We start from the raw sequence: 27,683 nt of genomic DNA on the forward strand, positions 1-27,683 counted from the left end.
TAGTAACGATTTCCACTTGGACAAACGGGCAGTCACTTTTTCCAACATTCCTTCCCAGTTTTTTTTTTTTAATTGTTCATTTCCCAAAAAAACACCTAGTATTTTCAACCCTTACCTTTGCCACAACAAACCACCAGGTAAATTTGGAAGCCCATTTTTCCATTGACCAAAAATAAAAGCTTCACTTTTGCCCCAATTCACTCTTGCTGATGATGCCTTCTCATATTTACCAATAGCTTCAGTTAAAATTTGTATATCATCCTGATTTGAAATAAAAACAGTGACATCATCAGCATAAGCTGATATTGAAATGCCATTCATAGCATCGTTACAATGAATTCCACTTAAATTCTTTCTTAACCTACACAATAATGGCTCAATAATAAGACTGTATAATTGTCCAGAAAGTGGACAACCTTGCCTAATACCTTTTAATACAGGTATAGGTGCACTCAATCCTCCCCCTGCTTTCACAATTACAAAAACCTCAGAATATAATAACTTAATATATGATATAAAATCACATCCAAACCCGAAGCTTTTCAAAACTTCAAAAAGATACGTATGGTTAACCCTATCGAAGGCTTTTTCTTGATCTAATGAGAGCACTCCCAGATCGACATTATTAAATTGATTAAAATCAACTATATCTCTTAAAAGAAAAACATTATCTATTATAGACCTGTTTGGAATGCAATATGTCTGATCATTTTTTATCAAGGAATCTAAAACATATTTCAGCCTATTTGCTAAACATTTCGAGAGTATTTTATAGTCCATACACAATAATGAAACGGGTCTCCAGTTGTTTAAAAGACATAAGTCTCCCTTCTTAGGTAGTAATGTCAGGACTGCTCATCTGCAACTAATGGGAAGTAGCTTGTTTTTTATGCTTTCTAGTAAAACCTCATACAAGTCATTTCCTAATAGGTTCCAAAAAGTCTTATAAAACTCTGCGGGCAATCCATCAATTCCTGGAGAACGACCATTTGATAACTTACTCATTGCTTCTGTAATCTCTTGAAAAGATATTGGATTATCCAAGGATTTTCTCTGTTCATTTAACAATTTCGGTAGATCACTCAACAAGTCCAAGGCACATTCATGATCACAAATCTCAGATCCATACAAATCAGTATAAAATTTGTGTGTCTGCTTCTTAATTTCTACTGGATCCGAAGTTATAACTCCATCAGAACGGCGAAGATGAATCATTTGTTTTTGTTGAACACTTTTCTTTTCAAGATTAAAAAAGTATGAAGTAGGTGCATCCATGTCCTTAATTGAACAAATCCTCGCTCTTATTAAAGCTCCTTTCACTTGCTCCTGAAGTAATAACCCAAGTTCTTTCTTTTTATTCAAAATGTTCATTGTGTGCACTTCCATCATTACTGTTGAGAAGAGTATTCTCCAGGGCTTGTAAATCTCTTTGAAGTTTTTGTATTGCTACCTTTGTTTTAGAAGTAGAAAGTGAACTGTAATTTTGACAAAAAATTCTAATATTTGCCTTACCAACCTCCCACCACATATATAAGTTTCCAAAAGAACCCTTTTTTAGCTTCCAATCATTCCAAAAATCCTTAAACTTTTCACAAAATAAAGAATCATTTAGCAATTTAGTATTAAAATGCCAAAAATAATTTGGTTTTGAACTTTTTTTCATGGTTAAACCAAATAATATCAAATGATGGTCTGAAAATCCAACAGGTAAAATAGAGACATCAGTAATTTTATAATTCCATTCTTTACCTATATAAAACCGATCTAACCTAGCTCCACTGACCCTATTATTAGACACTTTTAGCCAAGTATACTGTTTAATTCCTGTATTTCTCCTTCTCCAAATATCTATTAATTCAAAACTTTTTAAAATATTTAATAAAACATCAGCTGATTCTTGGTGAGGTTATTCTCTATTTCTATCAATAGTAAAGTCAATAGTGCAATTCCAGTCTCCTCCAATAATAGTACAAACCTTATAATCAATTTTCTGAATGGCATTCTTTAACTTTAAAAATTGTTTGACGCTCTGGCCCATTATTAGGTGCATAAACATTTTTTAAATTAAACACAAACCCTTCATATTCAATCTTTAAGTGCAATATTCTTCCCTTCACAATCTCGTCTACTACCAGAATTTTAATATTCATATCTTTGGAAAAAATAATTGCTATGTCAGCGCTTATATTTGTTCCATGACTTAAAACACTTTTCCCCTTCCACCAACCAGTCCACTCTAATTCATTATCTATAGTAGTATGAGTTTCTTGTAAGAAGGCTACATTTATTTTATTAACTTTAAATAACTCTGATACCATTGCCAATTTATTTCTATCTCTGCCCCCATTTATATTTAAAGAGCCCACCCTCAACAGCTCCATAGAAAAGAGTGAAAAGATGGAGAACAGAAAAAGAAAGAAAAAGCAAAAAGTCCCATTTACCTTGCATGCATTAAACATTTGATCTCTTTTTCTTTTTGGAGACATTTGCCTTTTCCTTTCTCAACCTTGTTAACAATTTTCTCAACCTAAATCTTTTCTGTTTGCTTAAAGCATCATAACTAACATTTTTTTTTGCCACAATTTTACTGAGCGGATGAATTTGTCAACATCAGAAAAGAAATCATTGATTTCAAAAACTTTACCAAAAGTTTCATCCAGAAAATCATTTATGTCCTGCAGTGTGTATACATCATCCACATTTCCACACTGTGACCCAATTTCGGATATATCAGAAAATAAATCATCATCTCTCATCTCCATACCAGCATCGTACATATTTCAACCATACTGGCCATTTCACCAACCTCATCAGAAGTTTTTTCAACACTAACCAAAGTTCCATCAACTCTTACAGCATTTTTTTCTAATTCAGAAACGTTTGGAATTTCACCAGATTCAAGTACTTTATCAATCTGTCTTTCAGTAATCTCAACATTACCGGTACTCATCATCTGAGGTGCAACTTCAGTTTGCACAACCTCTACAACAGGTGCAATGTTAGAACTGCCATTTTCTCCAGCAGTAGAAATACTAGGCCTCACTTCCAAAACATTAATCTGGGCTTTATGAGGACATAAATATTTTTTGTGCCCTATGTCCCCGCACTCAAAGCACCTCATGCTTCCAGTATTCGCATAAATAACAAATGCTTTCCCTTCATGCATGACTCTGAAAGATATGTCTAACTCCGGTTCATTCAAGAACATAAACACCTGGCGTCTAAAAGACATCACATGTTTCAGAGCAGCGTTTTTACATCCCAACGGGATCATCTTTATCTCACTAGCCAGTTTTCCATATCTTAACAGAGCTTTCTCAATTTCCTCATTTTGAATAAACGGAGGCACATTAGACACCGTAACTTTAGTCGTTGGAGTAACAAGCGGTGAAATAAAAAGTAAATCGCCACTTACCACAATTCCGTCGCTTATCAAACAATTCACTAGCTCTTCTTTCTCAACGAACACCACAACAGCTTTGTTCATCCGCGATGCCGAAGTAATGTTTTCATATCCAACTTTTTCCCTGATCGCTACCAACACATCCTCAACAGTAACTCCCTGCGCTGGCACACACCTTACTCCTTGACGAAGCGACACATTTGGCGCTACCCCCTCGGGGATAGACGCCATCCTATCGCCGCCTCAAAACTCGCAAAAACCAAATCAAATGTTTTCATACATGTGAATTGAAAACAAGAGAAAAAATGAAAAGTTTAGGTGTAAAGAAAAAACACCAATTCAGTCAAACTCTCCCCGTTATCACCCTCACACGCACCCCAAACACTCCCAGCATGCACCGGGAGAGAGAGAGAGAGAGTGTGTGTGTGTGCGCATTTGTGTGTGTGTGTGTGTGCATGCGTGTGTGTGTGACAGAGGGAGTGTGTGTTGTGTGTGTGTGTGTGTGAGACAGAGAGAGAGACAGAGAGGGGGAGTGTGTGTGTGTCCATGTGTTCACTAATGTGTGTGTGTGTGTGTGTGTGTGTGTGTGTGTGTGTGTGTGAGAAAGAGAGAGGGGGGGAGTGTGTGAGTGTGTGTTTGTGTGTGTGTGTGTGAGAGAGAGAGAGGGTGTGTGTGTGTGTGTGCATGTGTTCACTGCTGTGTGTGTGAGCGTGAGAGAGAGGAAGTGTGTGTGTGTGTGTGTGAGAGTGAGTGTGTGTGTCTGTGTGTAAGAGAGGGTGCATGCATGTGTGCGAGTGTGTGTGTATGTCTGATTGTGTGTGAGCATGTGCGTGTGAGTGAGAGGGTGTGTGTGTGTGTGTGTGTGTGTGTGTGAGAGAGAGTGAGTGTGTGTGTCTGTGCGTGTAAGAGAGGGTGTGTGTGTGTGTGTGTGCACGTGAGCATTTGTGTGAGAGTGCATGTGTGTGTGTGTGTGTGAGTGTGTGTCTGATTGTGTGAGTGTGTGCATGTGTGTGTGTGTTTGAGAGAGAGTGTGTGTGTGTGTATTCCTACATTTGCGTGGTCCTGCTGTAATCCTCGTCTCTCCTCCATGATCCAGACTGTAAACACACACAGATTGACATTCAGTCAGTACACAAACATCAGCTTATAACACACACACACACACACACACAGACACACAAACACACACACACACATGCGCACACACACACACGCACACGCACGCACGCACACACACACACACACAATAGTACATGTGGATTGTGTGCTGAATGCTGGATTGTGATTGGCTGATCTCAGTGCATTAATTACTGCAGTAAAACAACATGAGTGTGTGTGGAGCTGTCAAATCAGCTTCTGAATGACACACAGAGCTTTTAGATCAGATGTGGAAACAGAAAACAGAATGGAAACACAGAAACAGACAGATATAAAGACTGAAGGATTCATTCAATGATCCATTGACAAAAGCGCAGCACAATAATAAAGCAGAATTCAGTGTTAAATGACTTGAAATATGATGGAGATCTTCATCTTCTGTCAAATGCCTCTTCATCATTTCTAAACATTGCTAAGTTGGAGAGTAGTGAATCCAGACCAATCTGCAGTCCTCCTCGCCCTTTGGAAGCTTCGTGGGTTTGTGTTATGTTTATTGTTCATAATACTTCAGTTATAAAGGATTAGTTTAGGAGTTTTTTGTCATTTGCTTTATTTGAGTTTGTTCAACATGTGATTGTCACTGGACTATATCAGAACCAGCATCACTGTCTGCTGATCACTTTTATTGCCTGATATTTTGTGTTCATGTTAGTTTAGAAGCAGAAAAGAGCCAGATTACAAGATATGTGAGATATTTGCCAGAAACATCTTTGTTATGTCCACATTGTGAATGTAAATTGATATTGTTTATTTTCTTCCTGTTTATAGTTTTACTCCGCCCTTATTAAAGTGTGATAAAGGACATTCTGTGTCTTTGAAGTTAATGAGGGAGAGTTTAACTTGCTGTTAAAGTATACACAGGACGTATTTGGAGAACAGTACACACACATCTCTGACCTGATACTGTACAGTTCTTCAGCAGAAATGTAGAGAACAAGTTTCACTGCTCAACTACAATGCTGAAACTGTACAGTGTTAATATGAGATATAATATAACGCTTAATGTGAGAACTGCCCCAGTGCACTGACATATTTAACAGCTTTGATTAATATCTGGACACTAGAAGAGCAGTGAAGTATCAAAGTATCTGTATTCACAATAAAAAAGGCAGTGCTGCTCCACATACTTGAGTTTGTCCAGTGTGTAGTTTGGATCCTCCAGTTGTTCAGAGAGCAGCTTGACTCCTGAATCTCCTGGATGATTGTAGCTCAGATCCAGCTCTCTCAGGTGTGAGGGGTTTGAAGTCAGAGCAGAAGACAGAAAACCACAGCCTTCCTCTGTCACCATACAGCCAGACAATCTACAAACACAGCAATAGTCCAAATCACACAGTTGGACAATCACACATCTCTTTGTGTTGTGAAGATGCTGACTGCTGTTTCTGCTCATGTCAACAGCAGTGATGAACACACACATCCTGATCAGCTCTCCTTATTGATCGAGCCCTCGCATCAGCAAACACACACACTCACACACTTAACAAGGTCTCGACATCATCTGTAGAAGTGTACAGAGCAAAGACATTGTTCATAATACACCACATCAAGCTGTAAAGTCTGCTGTGAGGAGGAAGAAGACACATTTGAGCTCAGAAGATCATCTTAAAGTCATGTATAAAACACAACAGGAAATGAGCTGATTTCATCATTTATATTGTGATTCTGTTGTGGACTAAAACAAAATGAGCTCAGACAAACACAAACCCGCTCTCTTCATGTGTTCATCACCTGACCCACAGTCACATTCCCCTGTCAGACAGACACGAGCCCTGATCAATAAGAGACTGAGCTGAAGGAAAATGATTGAGTGATCTTCAATCTGCTTCAACACACACATTTGTATAGATATGAATAAATCACAGCCCTGCAGATGTTTGGTTTCTCCTTCTGCCAATCCACTAAAGGGGCTCCACATCTGGTAACACCTGTTTACACTGCTGTTAAAGCAGGTAAAGACACATTTACACCTGTAATCTGAAAGCACTGTTAGCGCTGCACTTTACCCAGGGTTATGAAGCGCTGCTATGGAGTGGTGTTAGCATCTTGTTTGTAATCTTAACACTGCATTGTGGTTAGGGTTGCAATGATTAACCGGTTTCACTATTAAACATGCTTTAATTCATCACGGTTTATTAATCCTAAAGATTTCTCAACATCGTTTTTCTGCATGGATTAAAACTGCTGCAACTAAACAAAGTTATGGCCACTGTGCCACACTTAACACATATAACCACACACACTGTATTAACTTTGACTGTGGGTAAATAAGGCAAGTTCAGGCAAGTCTATTATTACCAATGGAGAGAGCTTTTGTGACTGCAGAAAAAGCAAACGGCTGAAGTTTGAGGAAGACACAATGAAAAGTCTACAGGTTTGCAAACCCACCTACAGTTACAAACAATGGCGCTGATGAGAGCGTTGATGAGGTGAATGTTGATCCGCCAGCCGAGAGAGTTTTTTCAGAGAGAGTGCTGAAAGACTCAGAGTGTCTCAGCTGATTAATGGCCCGAATCTTGATTTTTACCACAAATGTCCGCTAAATGTAAAATCTAACACTTAACACTTCATCGCTAAAGAAGCTTCCCTTTACTAAGTTTAAACTGAAACTGCAGCTCATGATGAAGAACTGTACGGTTTTGAGCCGGTGGTCATCATGAGAATCCTGCTCTGTCTGCTCATATATTGGGTCGTCTGGCTTGTCTGCTTTATTCTACAAACACAGGAAAATGTAAATCAGTGCATAACAAGACTGAGCATTTACAATGACACGAAACATTTAAAGAGCGACAGAAGTGAGACGTTTCTTCCTTTCTTTTATTTTCCTATTAAGTTACTGATGACTGCTGTGCAGCTTTCTGCATTGAACTGAAAGATTAATTATAATATTTTGTTTGTTTTCTAGCAGAAATATTATTTATTAAATTAACATGCAGATAAAAACAATTAATATATAATAAACAAATAATAAATAAATATTTATTTCTGCAATGCTTCATTTGTGTTTGATGCCAGTTTATTTTCATAATGTAACAGTAGTAAAGAGCAGTAAACAGACTTTTTGTAGCAGGTAACTCACATTCAAGCACGTTCAAGGCAGCCTGATGATTAGAAATGTTATTCATTGTTAGTGTTATTGACATCAATAATGTTTTATAATTATTAGACGTTCAATTTGGATTTACTGTGCAAATATCAATAAGTCATTGTGATTACAGGATAAGTTAGTTAGATAAATATTTTTGGTTTTTGTTAGTCTTGACTGATCATGTTTTCAAATACAAAAATCTGTTAATAATCTATGTTCAGTGGAGCTCCTACATTTATTCTGTTGCTCCTGCATTTCTTCCGGCGCTCCTGCATTTATTCCGGCACTCCTGCATTTATTCTGGAGCTCCTATATTTATTCTGACGACCCTACATTGTAGGTTCTCCTACATTTATTATGGTGCTCCTACATTTTTGAAGTTGGGAGCACCGGTGCTTCCAATTGACTTCCATTCAACAGTGAGTTTAACATCGCTCAGCTATTGGTCAAATTACATCACTGGTAAGTTCACAGATGAGTTTGACTGTTCTCCTTAAGGCATGCAACAAGTGGTGAGTTAATGCTGCATAATGTATTTTATTATTGGACAGTTGCTGTAGGTGTTGATTAACATTTGATTAAATGGTGTTGATAAATATGTTATCATTTATTTTATATTTAATGAGTGAAATTATTTTTAGGTACCCAGTTTAGAGTAATTATGCCTAATAAAACTTTAATTAATTCATTTAATTAATTTATTTACTTAAAAAAATATTACATTTAAAGTACTACGTTCAAAAATATTTTTAGCTAATCTTTAAATTTTTTTATTTACTCGTTTAAGTTGTTGCAATCTATTTTTTTACACTCTATAGTCACAATCCCAAGGTTCATTGAGATCCCATGTTTCACTGCAGTTTTCCACTCATTAAGTAAAAAGTAAACAAATAAAGACGATTTGTTGATTCAGATAAGGAGTTTGTTTAGAACCTTTATAAAAAGCTTGACAGTCACATTCACACTGATAGAGCATTAGGGGACCTTTATTCTGTCAGGAGAGAAACACCTGATCAATAATCATGAGCACTGACTCTCCTTCACACACAGCCTTTCTGACAGAAGAACTTCAGTCAATAAATTGCTTCATGTGAATGAGTAATCAGGGTTCCCCTTCGGTTGGGGAACTTCAGTGCCATAGAGTGGATTGATTGAAATCCACGAAATGGGAGGATTCGGTTCAGAAGCCGCTTGTCTGAAAGAGTATTGAACGGGCCAATGAATGCAATGAATTGGCAGCGTAAGCTTGCACAGGTGTACTTCATTGCCAATTATCCCAGCATATAAGCACACCTAGAGCGAGCAAACGCCATCCTTTTCGCTTCAGAGACTTTCTGATTGAGTCGATGAGGGTTCCTCCTGCTGTGACCAGCGATTCTGAGCGAACGAGAGCATTCTCCCGGTCCAGAGTGTATACACGCAGCGGCAGACGGTCGAGCTGGGTTTCTCCCTTGCCTGGCGTTCTTTGGGTCCGGTCCTCCAGAGCGGTGCGTATAAAGTTGCAAACTTCACAGAAAGAGCAACACAGTCGTGCAGCACGTCCTTTTCAGGACGGCGCTCCGACTGTGCGTTTCTGGATGCGGTGGTTTCCTGTCCTCGGATGATGGGCACGGGCACTGCGTTACATGTCTGGGGGGTCCAGCATGTTAATGCGCTGCTCGCGGGCAGTTCATGTCGTCATTACGATGCCATGACTGTTGCGCAGTAAAGATCGCGGCTAGCCTTTGCAAAAGGGCGAACCACCCCAGCTGTCCCCTGCTCTGCAGCGGGCACTCGGGCAGATCTGAGGGTTTCAGCGAGAGATAATCCGTCGCCCACGGGCACGCGGAATTCCCACTCCTCTAAGCGCTCCATCCAAGCTTCGGACGGGGGAAGCGATCCATCTAACAGATAGTAGCCCTTACGCCCGATGACACCGGAGACCAGACGTCCACTGCGGCATCGGAGGGTGGGCTTTCATTGTGCGACGATGATCCAGACCCGCTCGCCCCCTTCGGGCTGGTGAGCGCTGTCACTACGGATCCTGAAACGGACATGTTAGCCGTGCTTTCCCGGGCTGCTTCGGTTTATCCCCCAGCTCCGCGGCCGGACTGACTAGAGGGGCGTTCCCTTCTTCCCGGAGGTGCACAGTAGGCTCACGCGGTCTTGAAAAGCACTTTTTTCTGCTCGTGCTGCGTGTCCCTCCACCCTCACCACTCTTGGCGGTGGAACAGCCAGGGGGTATGTGGCGATTCCTCAGGTTGAGTGTGCAATGGCGGTCAATCTGCGCGGCGCCTCTTCTTGGCGGGGTCCGCCTCGTCTCCCATCCAAAGCCTGTAAGTTATCTGCCTCCCTCGGAGCTAGAGCTTACAGAGCTGCGGGCCAGGCTGCTTCCGCCTTGCATGCGATAGCCACCTACCAGCGCTACCAAGCGCAGGCGCTGGCCGAGCTGCACGAGGGTGGGTCCAACCCAGGCTTACGAGCTTAGCACCGCCGCCGACTTAGCTCTTCGGACTACTGAGTCCGCTGCGTGTGCGTTGAGGAGGACGATGTCCACATTAGTGATCCAGGAGCGCCACCCCTGGCTCATATGTGCGAAGTCGACAAAGTCCGCTTTCTTGACTTTCCCCATATCCCAAGCCATGTTCGGCGACACTGTCTGTGAATTCACCCAGGAATTCAAGGCGGTGAGAGAGCAGTTGATGGGTGATGTCTTATCGGCGGTCTGTAGCCCGCTCCGCCCGCCGTGCCATTCATACCTGCTCCTCGCCGAAGGCGCCCGCCTACGAGAGCTGCTCCGCCCCCGCACACGCCTCTGGCGAAGCGAGCACGTCGGGCACCTCGGAAGCAGGTAGCCCCCCTGCCCAGAACGCCGCTAAGTCCGGCAACGGACCGCGAAGCGTCCCTGGAACAGGCCATCTGGAGAAAAGGGAACTTGCTCTTTCCCCGCTGGAGGGCGGGGCCCCATTTTAAACGGCACTTTTTTATTGCCATGAAAACATTATGAAAGGGCATTTTTCCACTTCCCCGGATGTGACAGCCCGAAATCTGCCAGTCTGGGACGCTATGCTTTCTAGCTTGCAGATTCGATGCGTTTCGCCAGTGGCTCACGAGCGCTGGGAGGACGGTCTCCTTTCTCCCAACCCTCGAGCCTCCCCTCCGGAGCTCGGGTGCGGAGTGAGAGCAAATATCTCGCCTCCAGCTTTTCCGTGGGACCCGCGCACTTCCCGGATCAGCACACCCACTCCGCGCTGCCCCACTGCTGGTACGTCAGCGATTGTAGCGATGAGTCCATTAGCGAGAGCTCTGCCTGCCTGGTTAGGCGGGCCAGCCCTTCGCGGTGGCTCATACGCACAATCAGACTCGGCTATGCGATTCAGTTTGCGAAACGGCCCCCCAAGTCACGGGTGTGTATTCACCAGGGTCAACCCCCTGTCCGCCCCTGTCTTGCGAGAGGAGATTGCTGTCCTCCTGGCAAAGGATGCAATAAAGCCGCTCCCTCCAGCCGAGATGGAGAGTGGGTTTTACAGCCCACACTTCATCGTGCCCAAAAAGAGCGGTGGGTCACGGCCAATCCTAGATCTGCGCTTTTTGAACCGCTGTCTGCACAAGCTGCCGTTCAGAATGCTCACGCAGAAGCGCATCCTCCGGTGCGTTCGTCCTCTGGGTTGGTCTGCAGCATTAGACCTGATGGACGCGTATTTCCATGTCTCCACTCTTCCTCGCCACCGTCAGTTTCTGTGGTTGCGTTTGAAGGTCGAGCTTGGCAATACAAAGCCCTCCCCTTCGGGCTCTCTCTGTCTCTGCGGGTCCTCACCAAGCCCGCGGAGGGTGCCTTAGCGCCCCTTCGGCTCGCGGGCATCTGCATACTCAATTTTTTTGACGACTGGCTGATTTTTGCCCTCTCTCGGAGCAGTTGATTATGCACAGAGACAAAGTGCTCCGGCACTTCCACCTGTTGGGGTTTCATATCAACCGAGAAAAGAGCAAACTCGCCCCCATGCAGAGGATCTCTTCTCTCGGGCTGGAGCTGGACTCGGTCACCATGGCAGCGCGCCTCTCCGGAGAGCGCGCTCAGCTGATGCTGTACTGTCTGAGAGAGCTCGACAGTAAAATAGTGGCATCCGCAGCCGCTTCATGCCGCTCGGATTACTCTATATGAGATCACTTCAGCACTGGCTTCACGATCGAGTCCCCAGACGCGCATGGCACGCGCGCGCACACCGAGTCTCTGTTACTGCGCCCTCAGCCCTTGGAGCGACCCCTCGTTCCTACAGGCCTGGGTGTCTCTAGAACAGGCGTCCAGTCTTGTTGTCGTTTCAGCAGACGCTTCCAACACGGGCTGGGGGGCTGTGCGTTGCGGGCATGCGGCTGCGGACCTGTGGGAAAGTACCCAGTTGCATTGGCATATCGCCTGGAGCTGTTGGCAGAGTTCCTCGCTCTCCACCGTTTTTTTCCGGTGCTGGAGCGGCAACACGTGCTGGTCAGGACGGACAGTACGGCGGCGGTGGCGTATATCAGCCGTATGGGGGGTATGCGCTCTCGCCGCATTTTTCAGCTCGCCCGCCGTCTGCTCCTCTGGAGTCATCCGCGGCTGAAATCGCTGCACGCCATTCATATTCAGGCAAGCTCAACCGTGCAGCCCATGCGCTCTCACGGCAGCCTTACGTCCTGGAGAATGGAGACTCCACCCCGAGTCTGTTCAGCTGATATGGGCGCGATTCGGGGAAGCCCGGATCGATCTTTTGCTTCCCCCGAGATCGCTCATTGCCAGTTGTTCTTTCCCTGACTGAGTGCTCTCGTCACGGATGCACTGGCTTACAGCTGGCCTCGGGGCATGCGCAAATACGCGTTTCCCCCAGTGAGCCTGCTCGCGCAGTTACTGTGCAAGGTCAGGGAGGACGAGGAACAGGTTGCTGGTTGCGCCCCTCTGGCTCAACCGGACCTGGATGTCAGAGCTCTCCCTCGCGATAGCCCTCCCCTGGCAGTCCCTTCGAGAGAGAACCTACTCTCTCAGGGACAGGGCACCATCTGTCACCCTCGCCGATCTTTGGAGGTCCTTAGACGCGAGGAAGACTTAGGTAACCTCCGATTGCGGTGGCTAATACCGTCACTCGGGCTAGAGCCCCCTCCCCGAGCGCGCCTATGCCCTGAAGTGGAGTCTATTCACTGAATGGTGTGTCTCTCGCAGAGAAGACCCCCGTAATTTGCCAGATCAGCGTTGTGCTTTCTTTACGCCGAGAGAAGCTGGAGAGCAGGCTGTCGCCCTCCACACTCAAGGTTACGTGGCTGCCATCTCCGCTCTCATGACGCGGTGGCTGGCAGCACCGTGGGAACGCATAACCTCATCATCCGGTTCCTCAGGGGCGCTAAGCGAATTAATCCACCCCGCCCCCTCTCGTGCCTGTAATTGGGCTGGCTTTCTCTCACGTCCTTAGATCCCGCCCGCGATATGTGCCCAAGGTTCCTACCACTCCATTTTAATACGAGGTAGTGAGCCTGCAAGTGCTGTCCTCGGAGGAGGCAGACCCAGCCCTTCTTTATTGTCCAGTTCGCGTTTTGCGTATTATCCGGACCGCACTCAGAGTTTAGATCATCTGAGCAGCTCTTCGTCTGTTATGGCGGTCGGCAGCAGGGAAGTGCCGTACCGAAATAAGTTCCCACTAGATTGTGGATGCCTTTCTTTCACTATCAGAGCCGAGGTGAGCCGCGTCCCCCGAGAGTGCGTGCGCACTCCACTCGGAGCTTCGCATCCTCTCGAGCGCGCGCACGCGGCGCTTCTCTAACAGACATCTGTAGAGCTGCGGGCTGGGTGACACCCAACACATTTGCAAGGTTTTACAATCTGCGAGTGGAGCCGGTTTCCTCAAGGGTATAAGGTAACCCTTGGTGATTGAGGAAACATTTCGGTAGGGTGTTGAAACACGCTTGCTGCGCCATTCTCCCTAACACGGAGGTACGTGCGCCTTTTTATCTGTCAGTAAAGTTCCCCATCAGGTGAGCCCTGCAGATTCCTCCGTGGCCCCCAGCACTGACTCAGCGGAGGAGTCACTTGCTGGCCCACTACGTTGTAGGTCTGCCCGCTGGTCAGCCCGCGTTTTGGGTAAAGGTGCCTGCTATGCGTGATCCCCACTAGGCGATCCCATATGCTTATTCCGCCACGGTTAAGTCCCCCAACCCCCCACCCCCCCTTTCCCCACCCCGCCAACCCCCCGGGCGGACCCGTGTCTTCCCTCTCCGCTAACCACTCTTTTGCTATGTGTACTCCCTCTTTTTAGGGCTAGTCGATATGTAAATTCTGCCATCTATCCCCCCTTGGGTAACGGATGGCCTCCGCAGCGTCCTCCCTATCGGGATTGCACGCTTCCCAACGTACTGTCGTATTTTCCTAGAATTATCTAGATGCTCACGACTTCCCAAAAAATATATCTAAATCTGTAAGACTTCTGTTGAAGTACGATAAATTAGGGCCAGGGACACGTTGGAGGACACGTTGGATAGTCACGCTTGCTTGACTATCCCCTCATTGGGGGCGTTGGTAAGGTGCAGTCATTATGGCGCTTTCCATACCTCTCCCATTTCATGGATTTCAATCGATCCACTCTATGGCACTGAAGTTCCCCAACCGAAGGGGAACGTTCGAGGTTACAGAAGTAACCCTTCGTTCCCCGAGGAGGGGAACGGAAGTGCCATACTCGGTCGACATAATGAATGTCCCTTAGCTGTTTGAAAGTCTCTTCAGCTTAAAAGGATGGCATTTGCTCGCTCCAGGTGTGCTTATATGCTGGGATAATTGGCAATGAAGTACACCTGTGCAAGCTTACGCTGCCAATTCATTGCATTCATTGGCCCGTTCAATACTCTTTCAGACAAGCGGCTTCTGAACTGAATCCTCCCATTTCGTGGATTTCAATCAACCCACTCTATGGCACTTTACTTTTGTAACCTCAAACGTTATTTTCAGATGCATGTGTAGTAAATACATTAGTTTACCAGGGGCCTGTTTCAGAAATGGAGGTTAAGTGAAAACTCAGAGTATTTTAACCCTGAAATGAGAGAAACTCTGGGTTTTCTGTTTCAAAATGGCAGGTTTGTTAAACTCAAGAAATCAGGGTAAGTCAAGCCTGTTTCTGAAAGAAAGGTAACTTTAACTCAGAGTCAGTTACTGTGGTAACTTACTTTGTGAATCTAACCTGGTCCGGAGCAGGTTTTATTCTCTAAACTCTGAGTTTCTGTCGGTCTCCTCCCCCTTTTTAAAGATGAAGCTTATTTCTCGCATTAGCTTTACGTTTCCACACACCTATTTTAGAGCTCATTTTGGAGATGCCCATGAAAACGATTGATGGAAACGTCATGATTCACATATCTTTTGAAAATACACATAATAAAATATGCGCATAACTGAGTATGTTAAACTTTTATTTGATAAGATGCACATAAACTACGAAGTGCACTTAACAAATTACAGTATGTAGGCCTACATTTAAAAAAGGTTTGTTAGAGATGATGATGAAAATGTGTGTGAATGGACAAACCAGCAGACTGAGCACACTGCAGAACATCTTAAATGTTGTTTTAGTTATTCTAAAATGCCTTAACTGTTTCAGTATTAGTGTATATTATTAACTACCTCCAAGCGTTAGGAGCGTGTTAAGAGTCTCCGCGTCTGGCTTCAAACGCCCCCACGTGTTCGTTGTGTGTCAATTGTCTTCTGAGGCGCAAGTAGGCTAAATTAATTAAATAAAAAAATCATTGACGCAGCCTTTTCTACCACAGTTAATCAGGAAGTGACGATTGTGTTCTCTTCGACTCTTTGGATAAAAACGCTGCTTTATTTTTAAGCGTTATTCCAGTTTTGCACAAATTTATGTAATAGCCTGTATTTTGATGGAAACACAGCTATTGCCTACATTTTTGTCACACACAGAACAAAGTCACGTATGAGGCTTGTCCTTTTTTCATAAATAATTACCTTAACCTTCGACATGCACTGTTACTAAATTAATGGGATTATTATTCTGTCTAAAAATTATTTTATTACTGCTTACCTTCTTAATGTTATATCAACCTCTATCACTTGATCAATAAAAAGGCAGACACACAAGTGCACTGTTAAATCTATCAAAACTGATCAACGTGTATAAAAGTTTAGAAAAAAAGTATAAACGTCACACATTACATTACTTATTTTATTATACTTAAATGTTTAAATACTTAAAATTAAAAATTACGCATTAACTTGAGCAGCTGTTTTCTCACGCTAACTGTCTTTGTTTCACTGATGGTTGCTTCTTTTTAAATATATACACTCATATTTGCTATAACTTTGCATGAGCAAATCAAGTTCAGCTGGAGAAAGAAATGCTGATCTCTTTTTTTAAGATGTTGCCATAGTCACTCGTAATATCTGCGCTCCATTGATAATGCCTTTTTATAGTCACGGTGTGCGCGCTTAACTCACGAGTTGGTCTACTCAAAGTTGATTGACCCAGCTCAGATCAGCTGTTCTGAAAACGAAAACTCTGAGTTTTTAATCTCTCGGTAAATCAACTCAGAGTTCAAGTTTAAACTCCGAGTTGTTTAAACCTCCTTACTGAAACAGGTCCCTTACAGTAAACTCCTGAAAACATGCTTATAGTGTGTCTACATTAAGGGTGTCACGATCCTCCAAATCCTCGATTCGATTACATTTTCGATTCTAAAGGCACGATTCGATTCGATTTTCGATTATGAATAATTAATTTAATAATGACCAATTAATTATTTGTAGCCTACCGTTTAAACTACCTGACCTGCATGGTCTTTGTTTTACCCATAAACAAATCATACAGTAAATGAATAAAGGCAAGATACACACATAATTACCACCTGTCAATCACTTTTTTTCTGCGGGACTCATGAATAGGCGGTGATCTGTCTCGTTATAATGGCGTCTGCTTTCTCGAGCGCATGGCTGTGTATGCGTCTGTGTGGTCACGTGATGTGCATTTTCAGAGGTAGAGCGGAAGGAGGGCTGCTCAGAAATGCTACACGCCACTGTGGATGTCAAATCGTTGTCGTTCTAAAATGCCATTTAAAAACAAAGACAGTGTAAACAGGGCCTGAGTGTGTACTTTTCGCGAGCAGATTTGCAACGGGGGCGGGCGGAGGATCGCGATGCCGGTGTTGTCTATCGGACGAACCGTACGTAAAACGTACATAGCAGAGATTGCAAAACTGTGTTTTTTTTGTCGACAACACAAACGTTGTCAACATAACTCACTGGAAATCCAAAATGGTTACACACCGGCGACTTCATTGAAAGAGGAGAGGATTTAAGCTCTGTCGACGGGTCTCCTGCTTCTGCAGTTTAACAAGCACTTCAACAAGCCGGTTTTTTTCCCGCTTGGCAAGCCAAGCTGACGTGACATGGGGGGCGTGGCAGCATCGACGATTCTAGTTTTTGATTCGATAATCGAAATTGAGAATAAATTTCGATTGATTTCGATTAAAAATCGAAATCGTGACACCCCTAGTCTTCATATTATTGTAGTGGTTTAGATAATAATAAGAGTGTCATGAGACTTCCAGGCTGCATTTCCACTGCAGATCTTGATGGTCAATTCTGATTTTGTGACTGTATCTGATTTTTTTGCTGACCTGCTTACATCATCTTTTAAAAGTGACTCACATCCGATCGTCTGCATTTACACAGCACACGGCAAAGGCGCAATGACCAGGAAAAAAAAAGAGTGCTCTTTTCTCTATTCCTGTATGTAATCTGTTCACAGCTTTTTACAATAATTTATGACAAAAAGCTTGTCATTTGTCCATCTTCTTTTGATATATCGGCTTTTTTAACCCTTTAGGCATCTTAATGTAATGTCCATGGCGTAATTTATGTATGTACAAGTTTTATATTAGTTTATATTGATTGCATGGCAGACATTGTGCTTTCTCACTCTCGTTAACATGCTTAAATACCTGTGCTATATGACAATATAAAAGCTGTTTTAGTCCTCGTGTATGAGATGTAAGGTTTGGGACTCTGCTGAAGTCTGTTCTGAAATGAAAGCGTCAGACTTGTCATCATTCGCTATGGTTTTTCATGACGCGCGACTCGCATTGACAGGTGAGAATTTAATCTACCTGCTTACACTGCAGACACAAGAACACAGATCCGATTCATATCGGATAAATTTCCACATATGAACAAGACCTGAATCTGATTTGAGAAAATCGGAATCCATGTGATTTGTTCCTGCTTACACATACATGGGCCATATCCCATTTGTGCCACATGACCGGAGAAAAAAAATCGGAATTGAGTCACTTTAACCATGCAGTGTAAATGCGACCTAATATGTTTAGAAGAATCTGCAAACTGAACAAACAGCAGAGCATGCCTAAACTTCACCAGGACACAACATATATAAATATAAAAATATAAAATATGAATAAATAATTTAGAGGTAATTATTTAAAAATATCCTTAAAATAAACTGATTTCTTTAACTTCAAGTCATATTTGAGTATATTGGAAAAAGAGAAGCTCTGAAAATACAACATTTTAGTGGAGAATCATTTACCTCAGTGTGTCCAGTTTACAGTTTCTCTTCAGTCCATCAGAGAGAAGCTTCACTCCTGAATCCTGCAGGTCATTGTTACTCAGGTCCAGCTCTCTCAGCACACAGTTTGAGGATTGTAGAGCTGAAGACAAACTCTCACAGCACTGAACAGTGAGATTACACATGACCAATCTGAGAAAGAAGAACACAGATTACATTAACAGCGGGATTTCAGTCATTCATCTGATGTAAAATCAAAATCAATCAATCAATCAGTTGTTTGAACTCAGACCTCAGTGTCTCCAGTTTACAGTTTGGGCTCTTCAGTCCATCAGAGAGCTTCTTCACTCCTGAATCCTGCAGGTCATTGTTACTCAGGTCCAGCTCTCTCAGGACATAGTTTGAGGATTGTAGAGCTGAAGACAAACTCTCACAGCACTGAACAGTGAGATTACACATGACCAATCTGAGAAAAAAAAATAATAATAAAAATTACAGTGTAATTTTTAGTAATTTATTTAATGCAATACATAATTATAATTAATCCATCCATCAATCAATCAGGTGTTTAAACTCAGACCTCAGTGTCTCCAGTTTACAGTGTTGACTCTTCAGTCCATCAGAGAGCTTCTTCACTCCTGAATCCTGCAGGTCATTGTTACTCAGGTCCAGCTCTCTCAGCACACAGTTTGAGGATTGTAGAGCTGAAGACAAACTCTCACAGGACTGAACAGTGGGTTTACACCACTGTAGTCTGTGTAGAGGACAGTAAAAGACACTGTATTATTGTGTGTGAGTGTGATGTAATTATTGAAGTTCCCGTGAGGAGTGATTTAATTGATTTAATTTGTATTTCATTATTACATAAACTTTTTAAAGAGAAGATCTCTAGACCAAAATGAGTCGCCCAGACAGATTTATTAGCTATTTCTGAGCAGAATTTTGTTAAAAAAAAAAAAAAAAAAACTGTGCAAATTTATGCAGAATGACTAAAAAGAGTAACAATTATAACAAAAAACTTATTATATAAAATAAAATAAAAAAACCTTTTAACTGTTATTTAATGTTTACAATGCAAATCCATTCAGATCCTCATATTTGTTAAACAAAGCAAGTCTCTCATATAATATTGACTAGGGTTGTAACGGTATGAATTTTTCACGGTATGATAATCGTCTAAAACAATACCACGGTTTGACGGTTTCGCTGTATACGGTATGTTACAAATGTTACAAAATAATAGAACAGTGAAGCAAATTTGACTTTTCCCAAATAATATATTTTCAGTTACTATAAACAACACCACTTACAATGAACAAATAAAAATAAGAAAATAATAAATAATGTGTCAAAGTCCAAATAAAGTCCAAATAAACATGGTGCAAATCCTCAGTAAAAAATAGATATAAATATTTACTATACTATAAATAGTTACATAACGAAACTAGATTCAATATGGAACATCCTTAGGTTTTATGTGCCAGCATGGATATGGTTGTCTATGGATATGGATATGGTTGTCTGCAATGCAGATAAACAGCTGCATCTTCATTTGCGTCTTTTGAAAACAGCAAGAGCAGCAGTTCGTCTTTGCTGTGTCACTGTTTTGTCATCTTTCTGTGCTGCTGTGCATGCAAAAGTACTTAGTATGAGAATTATTTCATGCAAAACTTTTTTTTTTGCGTTTTATTTAGCCGCGCATAAATGTATGCCTATCTCTCATTCCGTGTTGTTCAAAAAGCTTGGTCCACAAACAAAAGCGAAACCTATGCTTATTGGTTGTGATATAGCGAGTTTGAACCAATCTGGGCATGGAGGAGGGACAATGCATCAATGTATCATGTCTGATTTGTCCGGAGACACAGTGACGAGCGTTTCTTTGTCAAATCAGCGTTGTCAAATGTTGATGACGTAACCGCACTGATTCCGGAGCCTCTGAAAGTCCGCGAATGTTATGTGATACAGCACTGGAAAGCTGAGATCTTCTCTTCTTTATGCCAATCTTTGAATTGTATGAATCGGATCAGCGGATCAAAAGTTATTAAACATTTAAGAGCAATACTTATTTTTAGCCGCGGGCGGCTGTCTCTGTCTTTAAGGGTTAAAACCGTTGATATGCAATTGTTCATGGTATGATAATCGTGCACGTTCAAATCGTGGTAAACCGTCATACCGGTATATTGTTACAACCCTAATATTGACAGACAGAAAATACGACTTTACAAACTGTATTGTAAATAAATCACATCAACATCTTCATATTAGTCAATAATATTCCTGAAATGAATATAAAACTGACTGAATATAACTTTACACACATTAACATCAGTAAATAAAGAGACTCAGTGATTGGCTGAACATCTGCAGATACAGCTCATTTAGAGACGCCCCAAAAACACCAAAGAACACCAATCAATGATCATTTCAGCAGAAATTACACTAAAGAGCAATATTATACCTGATATAAACAGGGATTCCTCATCAACAAGAATAAAATACATTACAGCATATGCTCATTACCTCATCAGACTTTACAGCATTTCACAATGTAAAAGTCATTTGTGGCGGCATTTATTTGATGGAAATGTTTTTATTTTACCTCAGTGTCTCCAGTTTACAGTGTTGACTCTTCAGTCCATCAGAGAGAAGCTTCACTCCTGAATCCTGCAGGTCATTGTTACTCAGGTCCAGCTCTCTCAGCACACAGTTTGAGGATTGTAGAGCTGAAGACAAACTCTCACAGCACTGAACAGTGAGATTACAGCCCTGTAGCCTGTGTAGAGGACAAAGAGCAACAAAATCAGCAGTAAGAAATGAGCAGTGTTGAGTGTTCATGAGTCCAGTCTACAGAGATAAAAGTAACACTGAAAATAAACTATATATATATATATATATATATATATATATATATATATATATATATATATATATATATATATATATATATATATATATATATATATATATACTGCTCAAACAATAAAGGGAACACTAAAATAACACATCCTAGATCTGAATGAATGAAATATTCTTATTAAATACTTTGTTCTTTACACAGTTGAATGTGCTGAAAACAAAGTCACACAGACATGATCACTGGAAATCAAATGTATTAACCCATGGAGGACTGGATTTGGAGTCACACTCAAAACTGTAGAGAATTGCAAGAATTACTGACACACTCCAGACACATGAGCATTTTCAGAACAAGATTATTGTTTCATCTAAAATATACTATTTATTTATTGATTGATTGATTGATTGATTGATTGAATATACATTAAACTAAACTAAAGCTGTATTTCCCCATTCATATGACTGTAATGAACTATTGAACAGATTATTAATAACTAATCAGAGAGCATTTTACTGAGCTCAGTGTAAAGTTTAGTGTTTAGGCCTTCAGTAAATGTAATATTAGAGGCATGTCTGCGGCGAGACGGCAATACTGTGTCTAAAATTACACTATTTCTCTGATCAGAAAATAAACACAATTATCCAAGAGCAACACTGTGTTAGATTTGAGCAAACACACATCAACCAATGTCCTATTCAGCTGGAGGAGCACAGGGATTTACAGGGATTTGAGTTATTTTCCAGGATAAACTGTAAAGCAAATGAAGTAGATTATTAAATAAGTACAAATATTGTTTGTGTGAGTAAAAAGTCAAGAAAAGTTTGTTAAATACGTTTAGAAATGATGAAATAAATGAGCAAATAAGGAAACAGAACACTGCCGCCGCGTCCCCATGCAGTAATATGGTGTATCAGCGATCTCACAGGGGGACGAGATGGCCAGCTAAAGATTTTCTGTTAAAGCAGGGCAGTGATTCACTAAACTGATCTGAGTCTTCAGTGCAGACTGATGTGTGTCTTCTGTGATCAATCAATGAATACTCACAGAGCTCTTCTGCAGTTTCTCACAGCTGCTGTCAGTCTCCGTCTTCCCTCAGCTGATGTGTTCAATTTATTAAAGTCTAACTCATCCAGCGGCTCCTCTGACATCTCAATCATGTAGGAGATTGTTGAGCAGTGAGCAGGAGAGAGTTCCTCCTCTGAGTGTTTGTCTGATTTCACAAACTCCTGAATCTCTCTGGCCAGAGTCTGATCTTTCACCTCCAGCAGACAGAGGAACAGATTGATGGATCTTTCAGCTGAGAGACGTTTATCTCTCTTGATCTTGTCTTTAATGTGCTGTGTGATTCTCCTGATGCTCTCTGTGCTCTCCTCTGTGTGTGTCAGCAGATCCTGGAAGAGTCTCTGATTGGACTCCAGTGAGACGCCCAGCAGGAACCGCAGGAACAGATCCAGATGACCATTACTACTCCAGACAGCTTTAACTACTGCTGAACTGAGCAGATCATACAGAGACTTCTCAGAGCTGGACTGTAGATATTGATTATATGAATATTCACTGTCATAAATCACCCTCAGCGGTTCTCTGTTCTCTGTTAAATGGCAGTAAAGCACAAAGAAAGCAGCCAGAAACTCCTGAAAGCTGAGATGGATGAAGCTGTAGACTTTCCTCTGATGAATCACAGATTCCTCCTTAAAGATCTCAGTGCAGATCCCAGAATACACTGAGGCATCAGTGACGTCTATGCCGCTCTCAGTCAGGTCTTCCTCATGGAACATCACATTGCCCTTCATCAGCTGACTGAAAGCCACTTCAGCAAGTTTGAGGATCACTCCTCTGTTGGACTGCAGGAGTTTCTCTGGATCTCTCTCTTCATACTTCTGCTTCCTCATGTGGATCTGAATCAGCAGGAAGTGGATGTACATCTCAGTCAGAGTTTGAGGGATTTCTGCACTCACGTCTTCTTCCAGGAGCTTCTGAAGCACAGTGGAGGAGATCCAGCAGAAGACGGGTATGTGGCACATGATCTGGAGGCTTCTTGCTCTTCTGATGTGGGAGATGATTCTGCTGGCTTGATGCTCGTCGCTGATTCTCTTCCTGAAATATTCCTCCTTCTGAGGCTCAGTGAATCCCTGAATTTCTGTCAGACGCTTGATGTATCTGGAGGGGATCTGATGGGCTGCTGCTGGTCTGGAGGTGATCCAGATGAGAGCAGAGGGAAGCAGATCTCCTTTCAGGAGGCTCCACATCAACACAGCCACTGATGAAGATTCAGTCAAAGCACAAACTTTCTCCTCATCTGAAAAGTTGAGTGTGATTCTGCTTTCATCCAGACCATCAAAGATGAACACAACTCTACACTGCTCATAAATCTTGGGCTCCAGATCTTCAAGTTCAGGATGAAAGTCCAGCAGAAGTCTGTGAAGACTGTACTGATGATCTCTGATCAAGTTCAGCTCTCGAAATGGAAGCACAAACATGAAATCTACATCCTGATGGTCTTTTTCCTCGGCCCAGTCCAGAATGAACTTCTGCGCAGAGACGGTTTTCCCGATTCCAGCAATGCCTTTAGTGAGAACAGTCTTGATCTGGGCTTTCTCCTTCTTGATCTTCTCCTCATGTCCTGCTCCAGCTGAGGCTTTAAAGATGTCATTGCAGTAGACTGGAGTGTGTTGTGAGGGTTTTGTTCTGGCTCTTTTCTCCATCTGTAAAACCTCATGTTCTTCATTCACTCCTTCACTCTCTCCTTCTATGATGTAGAGCTGTGTGTAGATCCTGTTCAGGAGGGTTTGAGTCTCTCCATGGTTGATTCCCTCAAATAATCTCTCATACTTGTTCTTCATGCTGGTTTTGTGCTGCTCTTTGACTCTCTGGAGTTCATCATGTTCTGGTTGGAGTGAATCCTGCTGCAGGTGTCCAGTCTGATCATCTCTATCCACACTGCAGGATCAACAACAACACAAAAAAATCAATGAAAGCGAGTGTAAAGATCCTCTAGTAAAGCCATGTGTATTTTCTCTGAACCAGCTGAGACACAATACACAGATTTAATCCTGAACCAAACTACAGTAATACAGAAACGGTCCCAGATCAGCAAGAACCAGCTTCATTTTAGAACTAGGTTTCCAAATAAATGAAAAATACTAAATATTGACTGTACTATAGACTGATGTAATGAGCCCATTTCTAAACTTAGGCATTTTCAACTAAACCACACATTAAACAATTCACTTTAATTAATCTAATCAGTGTTGCATTTAAATTAAATATATTTATTTATTTATTTAATTAAACATATCGTATGTGAGGGTTACATTCATGGAGCTCACCTCAGTCACTGTCATTAGTTGTCATAACTTTATTATTATTATTTTAAAATCAATTTAAGGTAATATATGCACATTTCAGAGGCTGTGCACTCTAAGGCAGGAGTGCAATTCCTGGCATAACACCGCTTCATCTATTATTTCTCTCTATATTGTAAGCCTGTAATGCATAATTCTAGCCCACATTTTGTAATAGATTGATTAATTCAATAGACAGATTTTTACAAAATTTGACAACTGAAATGAGGCCATGTATGAGAAAGTCTGACCGCTCTGATTTATATTTGGTGACAATGTCTGTGGGTGTCAAAATTAAAGTGCACATTTTTGCTTACAATATACATGTCGATTTTTTTCCAAGTTTAGTTTCATCAATTGTAAACAAATCATTTTTAAATTGTCAGTTGTATTTAAAGAAAAGTTGTGCTGAACAAAGTGTGTGTATACAATTATGTTTGGCTTTTGACACTAAGAAATAGCTATTAAGTTTTTTTTTTTTTGGGTGGGGCCAGTGAACATTTTGTCAGGGCAAGTAAAAATCTGAACCACTGGCCCAATCGGGCCACTAGAAAAAAATCCTTAGTCTTGAACCCTGTGTGGTGTGTTTGTCTCACAGAACTTGTTCATTTATCTTGTCTAAAATCTTTCTTTTTATCACAAACCCTTTGCTGACTATTGTAAAAGCCTGTAAACTCACTCTACTAACTAACAGTTTGAGTATTAATACTTTCGTCTTTTATTACTACTTCAGTACTTCACTAAAATGTCTTGACTGGACTGTGAGAATAAAGTGTAATAATGTCTGATCTTCTAGAAACACAGGATCATATAAATGCTGCAGTGTAATCATGTGTGTGTAGAGATGATCTACCTGATAGCAGGTTGAGTGATTTTACTCCTAAATGTTATTGGTCGATTCATAGACCAGTCACTCTTCATAGACACACAGCTGGGCTCTGCTTCTGCTCTCTTCTGATGAACTGAGCTAAAACAGAGAACATTAAAGTTGAGCGCTGCACACACTGCACAAACCTGATATTAATCATTCTTCATTTACAAAAACACTTAAATTAATTTCCTTTATATTTGAACAGAAACTGTCTAAATGTGGAAATATCAGCAAACACAGATCAAGGCTCATTTCTAGTAGAGAAAGCACAACAGAAATGCAGCACTATTAGAGCAGATTAAAGCTGAAACTAATCATCAAATCACTAAATGAAGTCCACAGTGTAAGTGTGGGAGGAGCTTAATCATGCAGGCGTGTCAATCATCATCGCATGACTATATAAGCAGCAGTATAAACTGCACTGTGTCAGCTGACTGTTATTCCCACCTCCAGCAGCTCCCCTTTTCCTCCTCCTCATCACTCAGTCTTCAGAAGGTCACTCATCGGGGGTTTGTCTGCAGAGCTCCAGTCCAGACTTTGAGGACAGCAAGACAAGTTCATTTACCATCATCTATCATGACTGAATGAGCAGGAGAACTCGAGAAATATCAATTCGAGAAACCAAATGTGTTGATCAGCAGCATCTATGAGGCCAACACAACATGATGATGACTGCGCTTCAGTGAAAACAGACTCAGATCAGAGGAATGGCTGATCAGTACAGCACAGAAACAGCAGGGGAAAGTGTGCAGGAAAAGCCCTTAATGGCAGGAGATCGGGAACACTTTAGTTTAGCTCACAATTCATACTATTAACTACCGGCTTATTATCTGTGTAATGTGAACATATGAACTGCTCATTAGTAGTCATACAGTATGATCTTATTGTGGATCCCTAAACCTAAACCCACCTTCTACCTCACTAACTATTAATAAAGCGCTGATTGGTTTGTTAACACCATCAATTGTGGCCTGAAGTGTAAAGCGGAGATCTTCAAGCACTATCCTGCAGAGCTCAGATACAACATCTAACATCTGAAACCCAACAGATCCACAACACTAATTACCTGATTCATTTATTATGAAAATACTCATCAGTTGCAGATATTAAAGAGATGATCTACCTGACAGCAGGTCGTGTGTTTTCACTCTTAAAATTTACTGGTGGATCCATAGACCCATCCATGGATCCATCCGTCTTTCGGATGAGACGTTAAACCGAGGTCCTGAGTCTCTGTGGTCATTAAAAATCCCATGGCACTTCTCGTGAAAGAGCAGGGGTGTAACCCCGGTGTCCTGGCCAAAGTCCCTCTATCAGCCCTTACGATCATGGCCTCCCAATCATCCCCTTCCACCGAATTGGCTCTATCACTGTCTCTCCTCTCCACTAATAGCTGGTGTGTGGTGAGCGCACTGGCGCTGTTGTCCTGTGGCAGCCGTCACATCATCCAAGTGAATGCTGCACACTGGTGGTGGTGTGGAGAGACCCCCCTCATGATTGTGAAGCGCTTTGGGTGTATGGCCATACACAATAAATGCGCTATATAAATACACAAATTACATTATAGACGCGTCACTCTTCATAGACACACAGCTGGGCTCTACTTCGGCTCTCTTCTGATGAACTGAACTAAAACAGAGAAGATTAAAATTCAGCGCTGCACACACTGGTGTCAACACAGCAGATTTAATCAACATTTCATCATTAAAACACTGTTTAAACAGCACTTCATGATACTTTTCATGATGATTGTACACAATCTTGCTGGCTGTGTGTGTTAAATATTCTGACAGATTAAAAACACAACTAACAGACAGTAAATATAATATCCCCAGACAGCACACACATGCTGGGCCGATGTCGGCCGAAGATCAACACGTCGGCCCCTTTAATTCTAACATCTATATATGGTCAGCCAAACATACGCATGTTCACTCGTTCGTGTGTTCTATTGTTCCAGTTCATCAAACGTCCGCTCTGCATCAGTTAACGACCAGAGGCCGACGAAGCACTTCATAAGCACTTTATCTCTCATGCCCTTGAAAGAATCCGGCAACATAATTGGTTTACACGTAAGTTTTCGCGTGCATAATAAATGAAACAAACGCGACATACATCATGTCTATTGCGTCAGTCGGTCCAGCTTTAAATTGCCTGCATTAATGCATTAAAACTGACCAAAATATCTACAACATATAATTTCAATTCATTATAATATAAAAAAAGTTTTGTTTTCATTGTTATGTTTTTTAATAATGAAAACATTTTTTCCTGCTGTAAACTGGTTTGCTTTTTTATTGTGGCTTTTTCTAAAGCATTTTTCCCAGTGTAAGTTAAAATCAAAGTCTGTTCTGCATTTCGGCTGTTAAATTAAAATAAATACCTTTTTACAGAGTGACATCTTTATTTTATATACAAGCATTTATATTTAGTGCTTAT

General features: G+C 41.8%; 1 protein-coding gene across 2 annotated transcripts in view; it reads right to left on the minus strand.

Moving 5' to 3' along the window:
- Positions 1-27,683, minus strand: part of si:dkeyp-77c4.1 — a 65,242-nt gene that overhangs the window by 22,048 nt on the left and 15,511 nt on the right. Inside the window, exons 5-14 of one of the 2 annotated variants that reach the window (XM_087249683.2) lie at positions 26,814-26,873; positions 26,368-26,421; positions 25,227-25,340; positions 22,074-23,969; positions 20,772-20,945; positions 18,753-18,926; positions 18,465-18,638; positions 18,194-18,364; positions 5,689-5,862; positions 4,454-4,500 (exon numbers count right to left, since the gene is read on the minus strand). In XM_087249683.2, coding sequence (XP_087105809.1) covers positions 4,454-4,500; positions 5,689-5,862; positions 18,194-18,364; positions 18,465-18,638; positions 18,753-18,926; positions 20,772-20,945; positions 22,074-23,969; positions 25,227-25,340; positions 26,368-26,421; positions 26,814-26,873 — 3,038 coding nt within the window. Of the gene's footprint in view, positions 1-1,365; positions 4,501-5,688; positions 5,863-18,193; positions 18,365-18,464; positions 18,639-18,752; positions 18,927-20,771; positions 20,946-22,073; positions 23,970-25,226; positions 25,341-25,691; positions 25,780-26,367; positions 26,422-26,813; positions 26,874-27,683 lie in introns of those variants that run through there. The other variant, XM_087249681.2, reaches the window with a different exon arrangement.

This window comes from Danio rerio, chromosome 4 (assembly GCF_052040795.2).
Source record: "Danio rerio strain M-AB ecotype USA chromosome 4, GRCz13ab, whole genome shotgun sequence".
Taxonomy (NCBI): domain Eukaryota; kingdom Metazoa; phylum Chordata; class Actinopteri; order Cypriniformes; family Danionidae; genus Danio; species Danio rerio.